Raw genomic sequence first — 16,972 nt, forward strand, 5'->3', positions numbered from 1 at the left:
AATTGCAGTCATTACATACGTCATACTCTTTCATGAGTTCAATTAGAAAAACTAATTACCATTTTCGTGAGGTTTTTGGCGAGCGGCAAAAGTATAAAGGAAAGTCGCGGCATAACCAGACAGTAATGGCGCCAGCGGCACCATCTGCCACGCGTTATCAAGCCAAAATAATTGCAGTCATTACATACGTCATACTCTTTCATGAGTTCAATTAGAAAAACTAATTACCATTTTCTTTAGATATGTTCCCCTTACCTACTGTTGTGGTTGCTCCGTTCAACAGTTTGAATGGGCCAGTTAAAATGATCGTGACGTGTTTCGTGTATCAATCTTTTATTCTGTGTAGTTCTGTAATTGCAGCATAATGGGAAAAGCAAAAGACCTTTCTCCGCGTAAAATGGAAATTAACAAAATACTTCTCGTAGAAATAAGATATACATGACAATACATTGCTAGTAGAGTTGGAATAGAACAGAAATCTGTGAGTAGAATCTTTGTTGAAATGAACAAGAGCCAAAATAGGGTTGAGAAGTGTAAGCGAAAACCAAAGATATCGCAAAGAGGTATCAGAAAACTAGAAAGATTGGCTTTGGGAAACAGAAGTGCAACTTCTAATAAGTATAAAAATGGTTGAGTATGGCGCAGACATTTGACCTGAAAGTGTTCGAAGGATTCTTTGTCCCGAGGGAATAAAAGCACACGGTCAAGAAAGAAAACAAAAATTGGAGTCTACTCCAATCATGGCAAAGAAGCGCTTCGAATGGTCACGAGGCCTAGAATATTGGACTGCTGACGATTAGAGAATAGTGTGTTTCAGTAATGAATCATGTATCTTTGTGTATGATGAATGTTCACAATATGTGCGACGTTGACCTGGGAGGAATTCAAGTTGAAATGTCTTTAATAAACCATGAAGCATCCTACTTCAGTCATGGTCTGGGGTGTGATCTCTGTCTTCGGGCCTGGAAGACTGTATATAGTAGAGAGGCAATGAAGCACAAGCAATGCCTACAAGTTCTTCAAGTATAACTGCTTTCCCAGACTGCACTCTGGTTTGATGACGCACAGTTCATCTTTATGCATGATGGAGTCCCATGCCACCGAGTCAAAGCTGTGACAAAATTCTTCGAGGACAACGAAGTCAGTGTTCTTCCGTGGCCAGACATTAGTGCTGATATGATCCCGATTGAAAACTTTTGGAACTTCATGAAAGAAAAGCTAGAGAAGAAGCGCATTAGAATCAAACTTCAATGATCAAGGAGATCAACAATTTGTGGTATCACGATGCTGAATTGAAGGCAAAATGTGCTAAACTCGTACATAGGATGCCACAAAGGATAAAAGACTTAATAAAGAATAAGGGATTTCATAAGAAACATTAATCTTTGTGTGAGAGAGAATTTTCTTGTAAGTATTCCATTTCATTTTTTGTTTCCAATTTGAATATACACACTTTATAGTAATTATATTTGAATGTTACGTACGCATTTGTTTTATTGATATTGAAAACCATATGCCACACCCACTAGAAACTAGGACAGAGTTACAAAGTAGTAATTTGGACTAAGTTCGAACGTATTTTCTCACGTAATAGTGTAAGAACAGTAAAATATTCAGAAACTGAATGTTGAGTCTAATAATTTGAACACGTCTGTATTGTAAATGACTCTTGAGCGTTGGGTAAATGTCAATATAATTAATTTTCCTGTCATTAAAAGAATAATCCGCTATATCAGTAGAAAACAGACAATAGAATAGGAATATGGCAATAGAATGGGACATCTTACTTGTATTGCCACTGTATGTCCTATGAATGTCCTTTATCTAAGCAAGAATGATGGAACCTAAATTTCAGTCACTACTACCTTGGAGACATACTTCCCACTTGGCTTCCAAATTCGAATTTTCTTAACACCTCATATGAGACGATTTTCTATCCATGTTCACTCAAAACATAGAAACAGAGAGAGCAAGCCCTTCCTTCTGGTCTAGTAGTTTGCACGGTTCCATTTGGTGAACATGGTCCCGGGTTCGATTCCTGGTGGAAGAACATTGAATGCACAACAAATGTTCTGATTTCACCTTAAATTGTAGGTTCACATCTCATATAACCTTGACGCTGAAAAAGGACGCTAAACTTCAACAAATAAACAAAATAAACAAAAAAGAATAGCTATGTTTCAAGAAGTGGAAGACATATCGTGTTTCGCTGAAAACGATAGGTAATTCGGGCAGTCTAGCCACAGCCGTGAATAAGCTAAGATCAATACAACTTCTGCACTTGTTCGTTGAAACCGAAGGGTAACCACTGACTACAAGATAAGCATGTTACACACTTCCCATTGGAGTGCTTTCAATGCACAAGGCGGGCACTTGCAAGATCTTCCTAGCGTGCGTTAAAATCTCGCTCAGAGCATGGATGTTAGTTCCTGTTGTCATTTCGCAATTGTCATTTTCTTTAGCTTAAAGACTAACACCGTTGAACATAAAATTCAAAAATATGAAATTAAGAGTCACCATCAAAATCATTTTTATCCATGAAGATGTTAAGCAATTGACTTCTTTAACGAACTCGCTTGAGATAATTGCTCTAGCTATCTATTGTAAAAACAAGTAAATAAATAAAAAATTTCTTTCGTTCAAGAGTTACTATGTAGAGTACGAGCCGTTACCCGTTAAGGTGTTAACGAATTGACTGTGTTTACGAACCCGGTCAACATTATTCTGCATAAATCTATTGTAAAAAACAGAATTCAAAAATTCGTTTGCAATCAGGAATTATCGTGTGCACTTAGATGTGATGGGTACGGATAGCTACCGTTAAATTATCGTTATTCGTTAAGATGTTAATGGATTTACTCCATTAATGAACTCCATACGTACTAATATTACAATTTTACAAGGTCAACTAATTTGAGCCTAATAATAATAATGATAATTCTTTCCATGAGAACTTGCATATAAATAGTTCATGTGCAACGTTACAAAGTAAAAGCGAATTGCCATACGTAAAAAAATTAAGCGAATGTTGATATGTTTGGTGACGGATACCTGAGGAGCTTAATTTCAAAAGAGAATACTTGCATGTTTTCTTTTCTCGAAATTGTCTTTTCAATAATTTCTGAATCTTTGTGATTAGGCCTGTCGGATTATCCAACAGAATTTATGCAAACAAGAACATTTTTCGCTAGAAATCACAATGTTTAGTCGTGTCTAGTTTTGTAAAGCAGTGTATTCCGGAAGAATAATTTCTTACTTCTAATATAAAGTTAGTAATTCGGGAAATATTCCCTTTTGAAAATAAGCTCCTCACCTGATGCCCAATGCCAATTGCATAAATTGTCTAAACCACTACTTAGAGTAATAATTTAGACTTTGCAAGATTCTGCACAAGGAGAGCAGTTCTAAAGACAATGTCAAAGAAGGGGTGTCATTACTTACGCTATTTGGGAAGTTCTAAGAATCCGATAGAAGGAAACAATAACAGAGTGATGCAGGTTTTATTTGTTAACATAATCTCTTTGAAAGTTAATACACTTCTGCCATTGGCCTCCCAGCGCCTTGACAGTAGCAGAATATGTCGATTCCTCCAGGGCTGAAAAATAGCTTACCACTTGCGTCGTTTACTTACTAATACTGCAAATGATGGTGCCGAGTCTTCTGATACAGTGCTCATTTCGACTTCTATGGTTGTCGCATTTAATCCGTTTTCCACCAGGAAATTGACGACCACACATTGCAAGATCGACAGACTCATTAGCCCAAGCAGTTGCGGATCTAGCTCGGGACCGGGGAGCCTAAGCCCCCAGTTATTTGAATGACAAAAATAATTGAAGCTATTTATTTACTATATATTTTTGAAAGTTTATAGAAAGCGTTGCCTTTTATTCTTTATTGAAAAGTTTTTGAAATATTAGATATAGTTTTAGTTGCAGTTTTTCTGTTATGCAATGTGTAAAACAACACTTGAAGTCCACAATATCAACGTCCAACCTGGACACTATCCACAGTGAGAGAGTTAAATTGGAGATGTCTGCAGAACCCATTAAAAATTGTAAATTAATTTTTAAACACAGACAATCAATGAATTAGTTCTTGAATGGATCACGATTATATGTTGTGCCACTCTGTGCTAGTAGTAAAATATAAGAAAATGAAGACAAAAAGCGACAAAGATGTGTGTTTTCTTCTATTTTACACGAGAAGCAAAAATTGTTACAACTTATTGCTATTCCTTTCAAAGTTTTGCTGAATAATTTATATTATTCGTAATCGAAAAAAAGTAATCACATAAAATTAATATCGATGTTCCCCATATTCACGAAATTGTCGCTTCTTTATGTGTTTCCTGCCAAATGTTTCATAGTACAAAAGAAAAGCTTTTGAACTGAAGGGCTGATTCAAAAATCTAGACAAATCTTTTTAAAAAGTACTATTTGAAATACATTCATACAATAGAGCAACTTCTCTTTGGCTAATTTTACTTGGTTAAGTTGGGAGATACACACGATGAAATATATGGATCTTCACAGAGCAACATCATGTACCACTATATCAAATCACTTTTGTCTAGGTATTGATATCACCGCCTTCAATTTAATTTATTTGTTGCAACTAAAGATATATATATAGTTTTATAGAGTAAAACTAATTCTCTATGTATCATATTCTGGGAACGTCTACAGCAGTTGAACAAGAATATAGGAATATATACACATATATAAATATATTCCCCTATTATTTTCTGTTTCAATTGCGAGTAATATGAAAATGCTAATGAATAGTCTTCTACCAATAGAGGTTCACAGGACACTTCTAGGATAAAATTAATAGTGTTGAGTTGTATATGTATATTCAACGTTTAATTTCATCGACAGTTTCTAACTTTAATGTTAGAATTTTTTGTCATATAAAGAACAATGTCTGCTGATTAATCTGTTTAGAACTTATTAATGCCTACAATTTATTAATTTCTAATTCGTACTTCATGTTTAAATGTAATTGTTGAGAGGAATGATTCATTTTTTATTCCCAGTTCCTGTTAACGAAGTGTGTAAACAGATTTCAGATTACATAAACTCATGATATACCTATCACAGTCAGGGTTTTGGCTACCCCAGCCAAAGTTTTTGTCTTCTAGATTCACCACTGAGCCCAAATACATTCAGCTCGATGTGAGTTTCTTTGATCTTTACGTAGTACTCTTCGTATTATCTGAAACACATACTTACTCTGGCACGCCATTCGGTGGCAAAACTATTGACAGCATATTGTCGATCAATTTGTACTTCAGGACACGGTCATTCACCGTAGTACATTCTAGAGATGGAGAAACGTTCACCTGTTATAGAAACAATGTAAAAAATCATAAATGTTTGTAAAAAAATAGTAGAAAAATGTGCTAGCATTTGGAAAGTTATCTTTACGAGCACAAATTTTCTCCTTTACTCCTTCAGAATAATTTTAAAAAGTTTCTCATTCTTAGAAATTTACAGCATTAAACTCAACGACACTTGTTTAAATCTGCAAATATGCGCATTTTTAAATGTTTCTGACTTGAAGCTTCTTATTTTACTCTTTAAGTTATCATTTTAACTTATCTGTTTAACAAAATGACTGCCATGAGTACCAATTATGGTACTCACATTACTTGCCACTGTTGCCGTGAGTACCAAATTTGCTACTCGCCACCTGTTTTTCTTTCTTTCATGTGGACCTATATCGGTACTCAGTTTTATGTGTTTTATCATTCATTTGAACAGAGTAAAAATTACGCGTTAAAACGGTAGCTTTAGCGTCCAAATATATTTACTTTTAAGAAAGTTATTGTACTATAGATATAAGAGTTTTCTGTCCGTTTATTATTGCTCGAATTCAGATTTATAATGTGGATTTCTGCATGCTTAGTTTTGTTTGACTCCATGGTTGCAAAAAATGCGAACTTTGTTGAGATATGCAAGTTGATGACATAATTATATCCGAGTACTATCTTTGATACTCATGGCAACCGAAATAAAAACTTGCTCTTTTCCCATGAGTACCAAATTTGGTACTTTGGCATAATTGTGTCATCAACTTGCATATCCGGCCAAAGAATGAATTCGGAGCGAAGAACAAGGGGAAATTTGTCCCTCTGATCTGGAAATAAAAATACTGCTGATTTTATGCAATTTCAACCCTTGTATCTCTCTAGGGATTCATTCTTTGACTGGATATGAAAGTGGATGACCCGAGTGTCAAATTTGGTACTCATGGGAAAAGACCAAATTTTTATCTCGGTTGCCATGAGTACCAAAGATGGTACTCGGGCACGATTACGTCATCAACTTGCACATCTAACCAAAGTCTGCATTTTTGGCAAATGTGGGATCAAACGAAACTGATAATGTAAAGAAAGTAATGTGGCCTGAGCACGATAATGCCTTGCCAGTCAACCTTTTGAGTTATGGTTTTGTGAAGTGTATACTATACTCAATCGCATTTTTGTAAGAACGGAACAATAATTTTATTGAATAAGTTTAGCAAAACATATCGGGCTACAGTGCTAGCCAATCTCAAAAACCCTCACCGACACTGTATTCGATAACCAGCTTTAAACTTCCAGCAATTTCAAGAGGCAAAATGGTCAAAAATAGAACAAAACATACATACACCTGAATTCTACCTCCCCCATTCCAAACATTCCTACGACTTTCTTGTTAACATAACAAAATCATGGTATTTTGCGAAGTTACTTAAAAGGAAAAAAAGATTGCTTTCTGTACATTTACTATGGGTTTTCCTGTAAGTTTCTTTTAAAAGTTTTCTGACGAAACATGTTCTAATAGTTTGGATGCGAAATGTTTATATTTATTTATTTTTTTATTTTTATTTATTTATTTATTTATTTTTTTTACAAAGATTACTTGATACACTAATTTGATACTAAAGTAAGTACTATGGTAAATTCTAAGGCAAGGTAATTGACCACAATAAGACCCAGTGTAAGTTTCTCGAGAACGATAAACTTTCATTGACGGGTAACAACACCAGGTAAAAGTTTGTGATGTCACCTATTCTCGTGATGATGCAGTGTTTTCGCACCAGTCTGTTAAGTATATTGATGTGATCCTTCAAAATTTTCGTGTAATTGGAAGAACAGCTGTTTTAATCTTCGCAATTTCGTAAGGTAATTAAAATTTTTCACTTTCTATTTGAGGGGAATTATTTTCGATGTAGTACATTGTTTAGGTTATAGTTTCAAAGTTAGAAACATATCTTATCTAAGTAAGTTTTCGTCTAGGTTTCAGAGATGTACTTTAAAAACAACATACTATGCAACGGAACTCAATAAGGGAACACGAGACACATGATGCCACGAAAAATGTCTTTATATATGTAACCCCAATCTTTCAGCATTCTTACAAATATTATCTTTTTGTTCAATCAAGGTTCCATATGTTGATATTGTGTTATATTTATGTTCTTTCCATGCGTTCTAAAGTAAAAATTTTAAGTTCCATTATGGCGGAACATAGTTCTTTTTCAAACGTGTGGCAATTTATCTGTCTTGTTATGTAATTCTAAACAGTTTTTTTCCTTCGTGCTCCTACGATATAATTTTATTTACCCAAAAGAAAAATGTCCCTTTTGTCTTGGAAAGTCTAAAATATAAACAAATTCTGGATAAAAGCATTGTGTCAATTAGTAATATCTGATCTACGAAATCTTTGTGTGTTACTTTATTCAATATAATAGAGATAATCTTGCATTTTTGTTGTTGAAATATGATAGCTCACATGAATCTATAACGGCCTAACATCTTGTCCTTGCACTTTATGTGGTACCGATGTTCATGAATAGAATCCACAGACAGCTAGACAATCTCAACTCAACCTCAACTAGTATGTGTGATCTATGTTATTTACGGTCTAGTAAGTTGTAATTCTCAGGTATTTGCCGTTAACATTAGTTAAGCCTACTCACCTGGCAACCTCAACGTACAGGATATTTCACGCAAACTAAGGTTCCGATATATGATTCCACTGATTCCACTCTGAAGAAGGTTCAATTGGAATTATGTTAATATGTATAGATATACGTATTAAATGAATAGTATGTGAAAGTAAAATTGTTGAAATAAATGTAATGATGAAGTTATGAATGTAATGTAGTGTAATTATTTTATTACGACAAAGAAAATATTGGCGATTCGGCAAGTTTAAAGTTTAAATAAGCCGCGAATTTTATCAAAGGTTTGACTAAGAGTGCGGATTATCTTTCGAAAAGTGTGTAGCTAATAGACGTAGTGTAAACAAGGTAACTGACTTAGATTTGACCAATTTCAACTGTTGTATTTATCAATACATATACCATATCTTAGAAGAGTAGTCCCCAACCTATTTTGACTGACAACACATCTTTCTGTACACCTTTGACATCGTGACACACTTGTCTCTCATGTTCTTTGAAGATACGTATGATTTATATACTGCTTTCGATGATTGCATAAATGAATGAACGACATGAGTTGGTTATTTACTTACATCTATAACCTTTCTTTAGCATATAGCTTAATGCTAATCATTTATTTGTCAGATCTCATTATGTCGAAATAATCTGCATTGATTCTAAGAAGATCACGCATAGTAATGGATTGATTCAAGAGTCGATAACAACGCTACATAAACTTTAACATAAAAATTAAGAACCATGTAAAATGGAGGTCTCGTTGTAATCAGTTATGAGAATGAAAAATATACATCATTTTTGTATCAACCTCCACCAAATTGCCGCAATATCATTTTCATGGGCTATCACATTGTGTAAGGGTTACGTTCGGAATTATTAACGATGTACAGTCGTTTTTCTAACGAAATGACTGCGAGTATTTATAATTTTTAAGTTCTTAGTTGGAGGTTAAGTTTAAATCTATGCTCTCAGCTCTATCTTAAGAAATTTGTTGTTTAAATTGTTAGCTGATCACATCCATAAATATTGTGTACTTTAATTATTATTCCCATTGTTTTTGCACTGGATTAGAATATAATTGGTTCTAGGAAATTTGCAAATGAATATAATAGACTAAGTTGCTTATTGTTTCGCAGCATTTTGTTCCATTTTATTTGATAAAAATATACTTTACTAACCAATAATCTAATTGTATAATAATAAACTAGCCTTTGGCTAGCTAAGGGCTCCGACCCCAGATCCCCGACTCTGCTCGGCCTACGGCCTCGCATTTCTTATCTATCGGCCTTTGCATCAACAGTGAATTTCGTGAACTTGCTCTTCATATTTCCTGAATCTGCCCATCTTGAGGCTTCGCCCCCACGCACTGTCTTTGCTCGGCCTACGGCCTCGCACCTCTTGAATCCACAATTCTATCGTTTCTTTTCCTATTTCAACTGTCTAAAAGATAAGATTTTGTATTCCAAGAAAACGCCCATTTAAATAGCATGGGAATTTCTTCATCTCCCTTTAGACCCCTAAAAAAATTAAAATATTCACTTTTGGTAATTTTCCTGTCGGTTAGTTCTGGAAAGCTACAATCATGCCAAATTTCATCATTCCAATCCTGCCAGAAGTGCCTAAACATTTTGGGTTGTAGAACACGTCCCATATAAATAACATGCAAAAGATTTTTCAGTTCCCCATAAAACCACTCTACGGTTGGAAATTTTTATTTCTGATGATCCACTTACGTAACGCTAGCGAAACCGTACAAACATACTGAATTTCAAATTTTTATTCCAATTCTAAATACCTAAAACATGAGATTATATGTCCCAAAAAAGCCCATTTAAATAACATGGGGAAATTTTTCATCCCCTCTTTAGACCTCCTAAAAATTAAAAATATTCACTTTTGGCAATTTTCCTGTGGGTTGGTTTCGGAAAGCTACAATCGTGGCAAATTTAATCATTATAGCCCTACAGGAAGTGCTCAATAATTTGTCAGCTAATGTAGTTTTTTATATAGTTATCAGAAATAATAACTCTGAATAGTAAACAGCATAGCAATAGATATTTATCCTAACACTAAGGTTAAAATTAATGTCCTGCAAATTGTGGTGTTATTAATTTAAATAGATATCTGTTTGACATAATGACGTTATTAGAGTAACATTCTCAAGGAGAAGAAAGGCTTTATTGTGGTCACCCTCATTTAAGAGGGTCCTTTCGAAACCTTTTTATTTCACATGATGTGATCAACGTGAAATTGGACTACAATCTTCAAATTTGTGTATATTGTACACAACATAGCAAAGTATAAGGGGAAGTTAAAATTATATTATTGTTTACTTTGTTACTTGAAATATTGTCCAAAATTGTTAGGTGGGCCTTATTGTCGTCATTTGCCTTAGGATCTATATACTTAATTACATATGTACGTTACTACACTGGTGTGCAAAACTTAAGGACGAAAATAAGTTTCGCATGCTGTATCACTCCCAAGCGGCATAGTCCGATGAAACTTGAACAATACATAGAAAGTAGTGCTACAGTATGATACAGGAAACAACAGGAAGAAACACGTGATGAGATAGACAAAAATGATATTTGTACAGAAACAATAATACACACTGAAGTCATAGCGACTCATGATGCCCCCATGACGGTACAGAAGTAGTGAAATGATCCTTGGAAAGGTCTGTGATCAGCATGGGCAGCGATGCATACTCTGCAACGTGCTCCCATGCTGCTCATAAGGTTGGTAATTAGTGATATATAGAGATTCACCAGTGCGCTTGATAACTGTTGGTTGGTCCATGCTGCATCTGGACTTGCTGCAAGACGTAACTTTATAGCATCCCACACATATTTGGTGGAATTCACGTCGAGGAAACGGGCAGCCAATCCATTCACCAAATATCCTCTCGTCCCGAAAGATCCACCACCTACGCTGTTAAATATGCTTGCGCGTTATTATCCACACAGAAGGAGTCGGAGCCGAGTGCGCCTTTAAAAGACGCACGTGGGGAATGAGTACAGTGTCACAGTAACGCTGAACGAGGAATGTACCATCCATTTGGAGATCGGTATACACATGCAGCATTATGTCTCCCCACACAAAAATACATGAATTACCAAAATGATCATATTCAACAATGTTCCTGAGTTTATTGCTTGTTCTCACCTCTCGCCAGATAAATGTACGTAAAGAATTACTACTCAAACTGAACCTACTCTCATCTGACAAGTAAACCTTACGTTTGGGTGAATCGAGTTGCTGACTGAGACACATATGAGAAAGTAGTACGAAATGTGGTCATTATTTCAGTGAAGTTGTAGGTGCGAAGCTCCAGGGGTTTAGGAGATACAGCTACAAGAACATCACATGGAAGTACAGAATAGTCTTCATACAGTTGGAGGTAAAAGCTCTGTAAGACCTCTTGTAACGACAAAAGGTGAATAACAAATATATGGGTACATATTAGAACTAGGGGGAAGTCATATAGTAAGAGTATGCCTGACGGCGGCCATCTTGAAATCCGCCATTTTGAATTAAGGTTAAGTTTTTAAAATAGGAATAGGGTCATGTGATACATGATTTAAGGCGCAAATTTAATCAGAAGAACAATGGTGACATTAATTTTGATTTACGCGCAATTGGTAAAAAGTTACAGGGAAATTAAATATTGTTGCAGCATATGTATTAGTCCTTTACCCCACCTTGTAAATTATGTGTTAATGATAATAATTAAATAAAAAGCAGGGGATAAATATTAGGTTTATGGTAAGAGTTGCCTTGATGGCGGCCATGTTCAAATTCGCCATTTTGAATCAGACAAAAGTTTTAAACAAAGCTCATAATATTGAAACCTTATCAATAGCAAATTTTACCATAAATCCAACGGTATAACCATTTTTGCTTTATCATTAACCAGCATTTGTCATCGCATAAACAAGTTGCTAATTTAAGGAAAAATGACCAAAGTGGAATTGAGTCATAATTGAACTTGGGTCTTCCTTCCAGAAAAGTCCTCAATTAGTACAATCAATATGTAGTTCAGAAAAGAGTACATGACTTGCACAAATGCTCTGGTCACAGTGAGCACACCTGACAAAGGCAATCGTGTTACACTTGACACATTTGTCGTTAACAATTCCGTCAAAGCAGTAATCGTAAGGAGCGATCCATTTAATTTTGTGCTGGTTAATGATAAAGCAAAAATGGTTATACCGTTGGAGTTGTGGTAAAATTTGCTATTAATAAGGTGTGACTGTTATGCGTTTTTTAAAAACTTTTGTCTGATTCAAAATGGCGGATTTGAACATGGCCGCCATCAAGGCAACTCTTACCATAGACCTAATATTTATCCACCTGCTTTTTATTTAATTATTATCATTAACACAAAATTTACAAGGTGGGTTAAAGGACTAATACATATGCTGCAACAATACTTATTTTCCCTGTAACTTTTTACCAATTGCGCGTAAATCAAAATTAATGTCACAATTGTTCTTCTGATTAAATTTGCGCTTTAAATCATGTATCACATGACCCTATTCCTATTTTAAAAACTTAACCTTAATTCAAAATGGCGGATTTCAAGATGGCCGCCGTCAGGCATACTCTTACTATATGACTTCCCCCTAGTCCTAATATGTACCCATATATTTGTTATTCACCTTTTGTCGTTACAAGAGGTCTTACAGAGCTTTTACCTCCAACTGTATGAAGACTATTCTGTACTTCCATGTGATGTTCTTGTAGCTGTATCTCCTAAACCCCTGGAGCTTCGCACCTACAACTTCACTGAAATAATGACCACATTTCGTACTACTTTCTCATATGTGTCTCAGTCAGCAACTCGATTCACCCAAACGTAAGGTTTACTTGTGAGAAGAGAATACGACCCCACTTCTTCTCGGTCCAGTTCTGATGCACTTACTAGTTACTTTCACCGCCACCTATGCACAGATGTTAACCGATCACAAAGAAATGAATGTCGGGTAAAAAGACTACTCCAATGCAGTCGGTATTCATGAGATTGGATGCCTTGTAGTCTTATTAACTGTGTTTGAATTGCACTGCTATTTGACATCGTCCCTTCTTGACTGTTGCACAATGTAGTGGTCGTCCGCTGCAATAGTTGACCGTAGTCGACCGCCATTTCTGCTTTGTACAGAATTGTCTGTGATTAGGAATGCTCCCCATGAACGTTAGAAAATGCGGAGACAAATACCAAGCTCCTAGGCGACTCATTCTTCCATTTTTCCCGATTATTCTTCCCCTAATGTCATTCTTCCGCAAATGAGAAGTTATGAAAATGTTTTTGGATCATGTTGTTCTGAGTAACACCACTACAATACACCGTAGAGGTTCACATTGTCTCGTTCCTTTCATTCAACAGCTTCATGTTGGGGAAGCACATCCATTCGGCACTATGATCAGGCTGACGTCACTTTAGGAAACGTCTTGCTCAATGTATACATGTAGGAGACCTCTGGCAATATTCTACCAGACTTTATTTTATTTTATGTTACATTATCTATCGCGTCTTTTAGTTTTGCACTCCAGAGCATATTAGGCACTGGATCATATCCAACTTACCTCTATTAGCCAAGGTTTTAAGTTGTTATCAATAATAATGTCATATCCGTAACATTCAAAACAATGCCTCTCGACAGTCATCTTAGGAACAACAGCTTTCAATGAATGAACAATCAACCACGACATGTTCTGAAATAGTTTCTCAGTGATGGCTTTTCCTCGGGTACTTTCCAGATACAAACGTAAATTTTGGGTACTCAGCTTTCCACCATGGATACTGTTATACTCTTCCTGAAATCATAATGGGTGGACTGATTACAACATGTTTTTTTTAATGCTAACTACTGATAATCCTTTCTGTAGATGTCTCAATGTCAAAACTGTTATAATTGAAGGTTATCTAAAGAAAACGAGTGAAATAATAAAATTGAAATTCTGGAACTTAAAATTTCTCCGAAAATCTAAAAGTTTCTTGCAAGTAATAAACTAAAGAAATAAAATCTTTCAGTTTCACGTCCCACGATTTGTATTTTAGGCTAAGAGAAACAGATGATGAAAGCAAGTGAATGATGATTTTAAAAAATTGGTAAAATAAGAATGTATGAAGAAACGGGAGTACCCTAAGAAAACCCACGTACACAATATTGCCTACTATAAACTTACTTGTAAAGGGATTTAACCAAGGATCCCAAGTACCAGAGGTAAGCGCTGTACCACTGAGCCATCGTGCCCCCCCCCCCCCAACATTTCTCGCAAATGTGATTTACATATACTTGTAGAAGTTTAAGCATAAGGTTGATGGGAATGAAATGTCCACCCCAAGTACGTCATTTCCAAAGTTAAAATACGCACACATCTATGCTATAGCACGATGAAGGACATGCAAATCTATTGAACACATAACTTATATGTACTAAATAAATAAACTAAAATTGCATTACTCTCTGTGATACTCAAACCTAGGAACACGGGGACTTCTTAGTCACGCTATACAACACTTGGTTAATCACTGGAACCACACACAATTTTGTCGTCGCTCAGCTAACAATTTTATTCCGTGGCTAAAGAAGTCGAGAGAATCTACAGAGCGAAGAAATCCTCAACCGCAAATTGCACCGTAAGGGAAAATCTATCATAAGGGAAAATCTCTTACAAGAAGTGATCAAGATGTTCTGAAAGAAATGATAGTCGATGGGAGAGAGATCAGGAAAATATGGCGGATAAGGAAGGGTTTCATACTAAAACTCATGGAGAATCTGCAGCGACCTTTAAGCAAAATTTTCTCGTGTATTGTTGTGCAAAACAAAGAGACTATCGGTATGTCTTTTGAACATTTCTGGATGCTTGCGGGTAAAGTTACGGTACATTTCATTGAGTTTAGTCTTGTAGCTATGAGCACTGATGGATAAAGACACGAGTCAATGCCCCATCCCATCACCACCATACCAGCAACTATAACATCTAGGGATTTTGGAAATCATCTTTCGCTTTGATCAAGATCTAGTCATTATTCTGATCATTTACGATTGTAACAGATCCATTTTTCATCAAAAGTGACAATCTGATGCAGGAAACTTTCCGTTTATAAGTTATACTCACAGAACTACCCACTTCAAGGCCATGAGAGCTCCTTCGTGGCTAAGCGGTTAGCGTACGCGCCTTTGGCGTGGGAGACTCGGATTCGATTCCGGGTGGAAACTCATGTGGTTCGGATTCCACGTTAATCAGTAGGTCACGTCTCATATAGTATCGCTGCTTAAAGGTAGGTTAAACCCAATTCAAGGCGATGATTCTTGGTGACCAGTGTCAATTCATGTGGTACCCATGTGTCATTTTTCACCTTACCGATTTCATGGAGAAGCTGAATGACACTGGTATGATGCATGCCTAACTCGTTTGCAACAGCACGAACACTTTTCGACGGTTCGCCTCCATAATTCCTGAAGAGCTTATCTAAACATGATGTTGATCAATATCTATGGGGTTCATTTTGCAACGCTGTGTCATTGTAAAAATTTGATAAACAAAGGCAAATGGTGCGGTGATTCACCATTTCTACACTCAATACACTGTTTATATTTTTATGGCGTTTGTATGCAGAATGTTCTGGTTTTAATTCGTAAAAAAATCACTTCGCAACTATGAGTTCTCCATGGTGCACTTTCACATGACCCCGTTCAACAATGCAACACCTCCTGACCGTCTGGGTACCTCAGCCTGTTTGCTGGACGTGCACAGAGCTTGTGGCGTTAGACGCGTAAGTTTAGTCAATTTGTATGTTGAGTTGCTGAGGTTGCCTTCTCCGTAGATGCAAAAATGTTAATTTCGTTCACACCGATCTAGTAGTAGATCCCATCCATAATATTTCTCTGCAACACTAGATGACGCTTTTGGAGGGATGTGAAAAAATCTATAATAATAATAATAATAATAATAATAATAATAATAATAATAATAATAATAATAATAATAATATAAATGTTGCTTACGTGACCCTCATATTCCCCTCCGATCCACTGAATTACAAAAACATTGGCCCATTTTTTGGCTTGATGCATCTTCAATCAATTTGTTTCTACAGTTATGCTGGTACAAAAAATCGATTGATTTTATGTTTATACGGAATCCATCCATATAAGAATTCGCCATCTAAAATGGAACTACAATCATAATATTTACTGTGGTAGGGGCTGGTACCACACGCTCTGTAGTATCCACGTGCTTTCCACACCACAAGCACGACCATTGGCGTCTCTGGCATGTAAAATTTGGGGGGGACATCAAAGATGTTATTCTGTTGTTAGTAAATATATTAAATTAAAATAAAATATTGAATATTTCGTATTTCAAAATATTGGGGGGGACGCGTCCCCCCCGCCAGAGACGCCCATGAGCACGACTCTCTCTTCTTCGTGGTTGCAGAAGTCTGGCTGGTAGCAGAACTAGCAATGAGGGAAGCGGCCCATGGAGTTCAATTGTCGGCAAATGATGGAAGATCCAAGTGACTTTCAAACTGTTTGTGGATTCTAGTGTGCTGAGTCTACGGTTAACGTAATTAGTAACAGTGAGTGATAGTGTTGTACTACTACATGAAGACATTTTAGTGTCTCGTGAAAAAGAAGAGGAACGATAGCCCTGCAGAATCTCAAAAGTATATAGCTGAACACTGTTTTCCCTTTCCTTCTAAATATCTCTTTTTTTTTTTTTTTTTTTTTTTTTTTTTTTGTTAACCTTTGCATACTGTTTTGTAATTATTCGCCATTATATTCTTGGAAGTTAAACGAAGTATTTCGTTTCTGTTTGCATTCCTAGATTTCATCATCCAGGTTCATCCATATGTATTGCAGGTAAAGATACGGACGCTTCACTCGTTACCAGGCAATGTGTTCGTTGAACGGCCTTCCTTGTACGTTGAACGACCATATTACGAAGTAAATAAATAAACTGAAAGTGACTGTCAGTAAATGAAATTAATTATGAAATCTTCAACTCT

General features: G+C 35.9%; 1 protein-coding gene across 3 annotated transcripts in view; it reads right to left on the reverse strand.

Annotated features, from left to right (window-relative positions):
• The window catches only part of LOC145680644 (polyglutamylase complex subunit TTLL1-like), a 90,066-nt gene that overhangs the window by 27,424 nt on the left and 45,670 nt on the right, over positions 1-16,972 (reverse strand). For all 3 annotated transcript variants that reach the window (XM_081751348.1, XM_081751346.1, XM_081751347.1), the window contains 2 exons: positions 13,540-13,770; positions 5,232-5,341 (listed from right to left, as the gene is read on the reverse strand). In XM_081751348.1, the coding sequence (XP_081607474.1) occupies positions 5,232-5,341; positions 13,540-13,770 (341 nt within the window). The remainder of the gene's footprint in view (positions 1-5,231; positions 5,342-13,539; positions 13,771-16,972) is intronic.

Source organism: Thermobia domestica, chromosome 3 (assembly GCF_964235325.1).
Source record: "Thermobia domestica chromosome 3, izTheDome1.hap1.1, whole genome shotgun sequence".
NCBI classification, from domain to species: Eukaryota; Metazoa; Arthropoda; class Insecta; order Zygentoma; family Lepismatidae; genus Thermobia; species Thermobia domestica.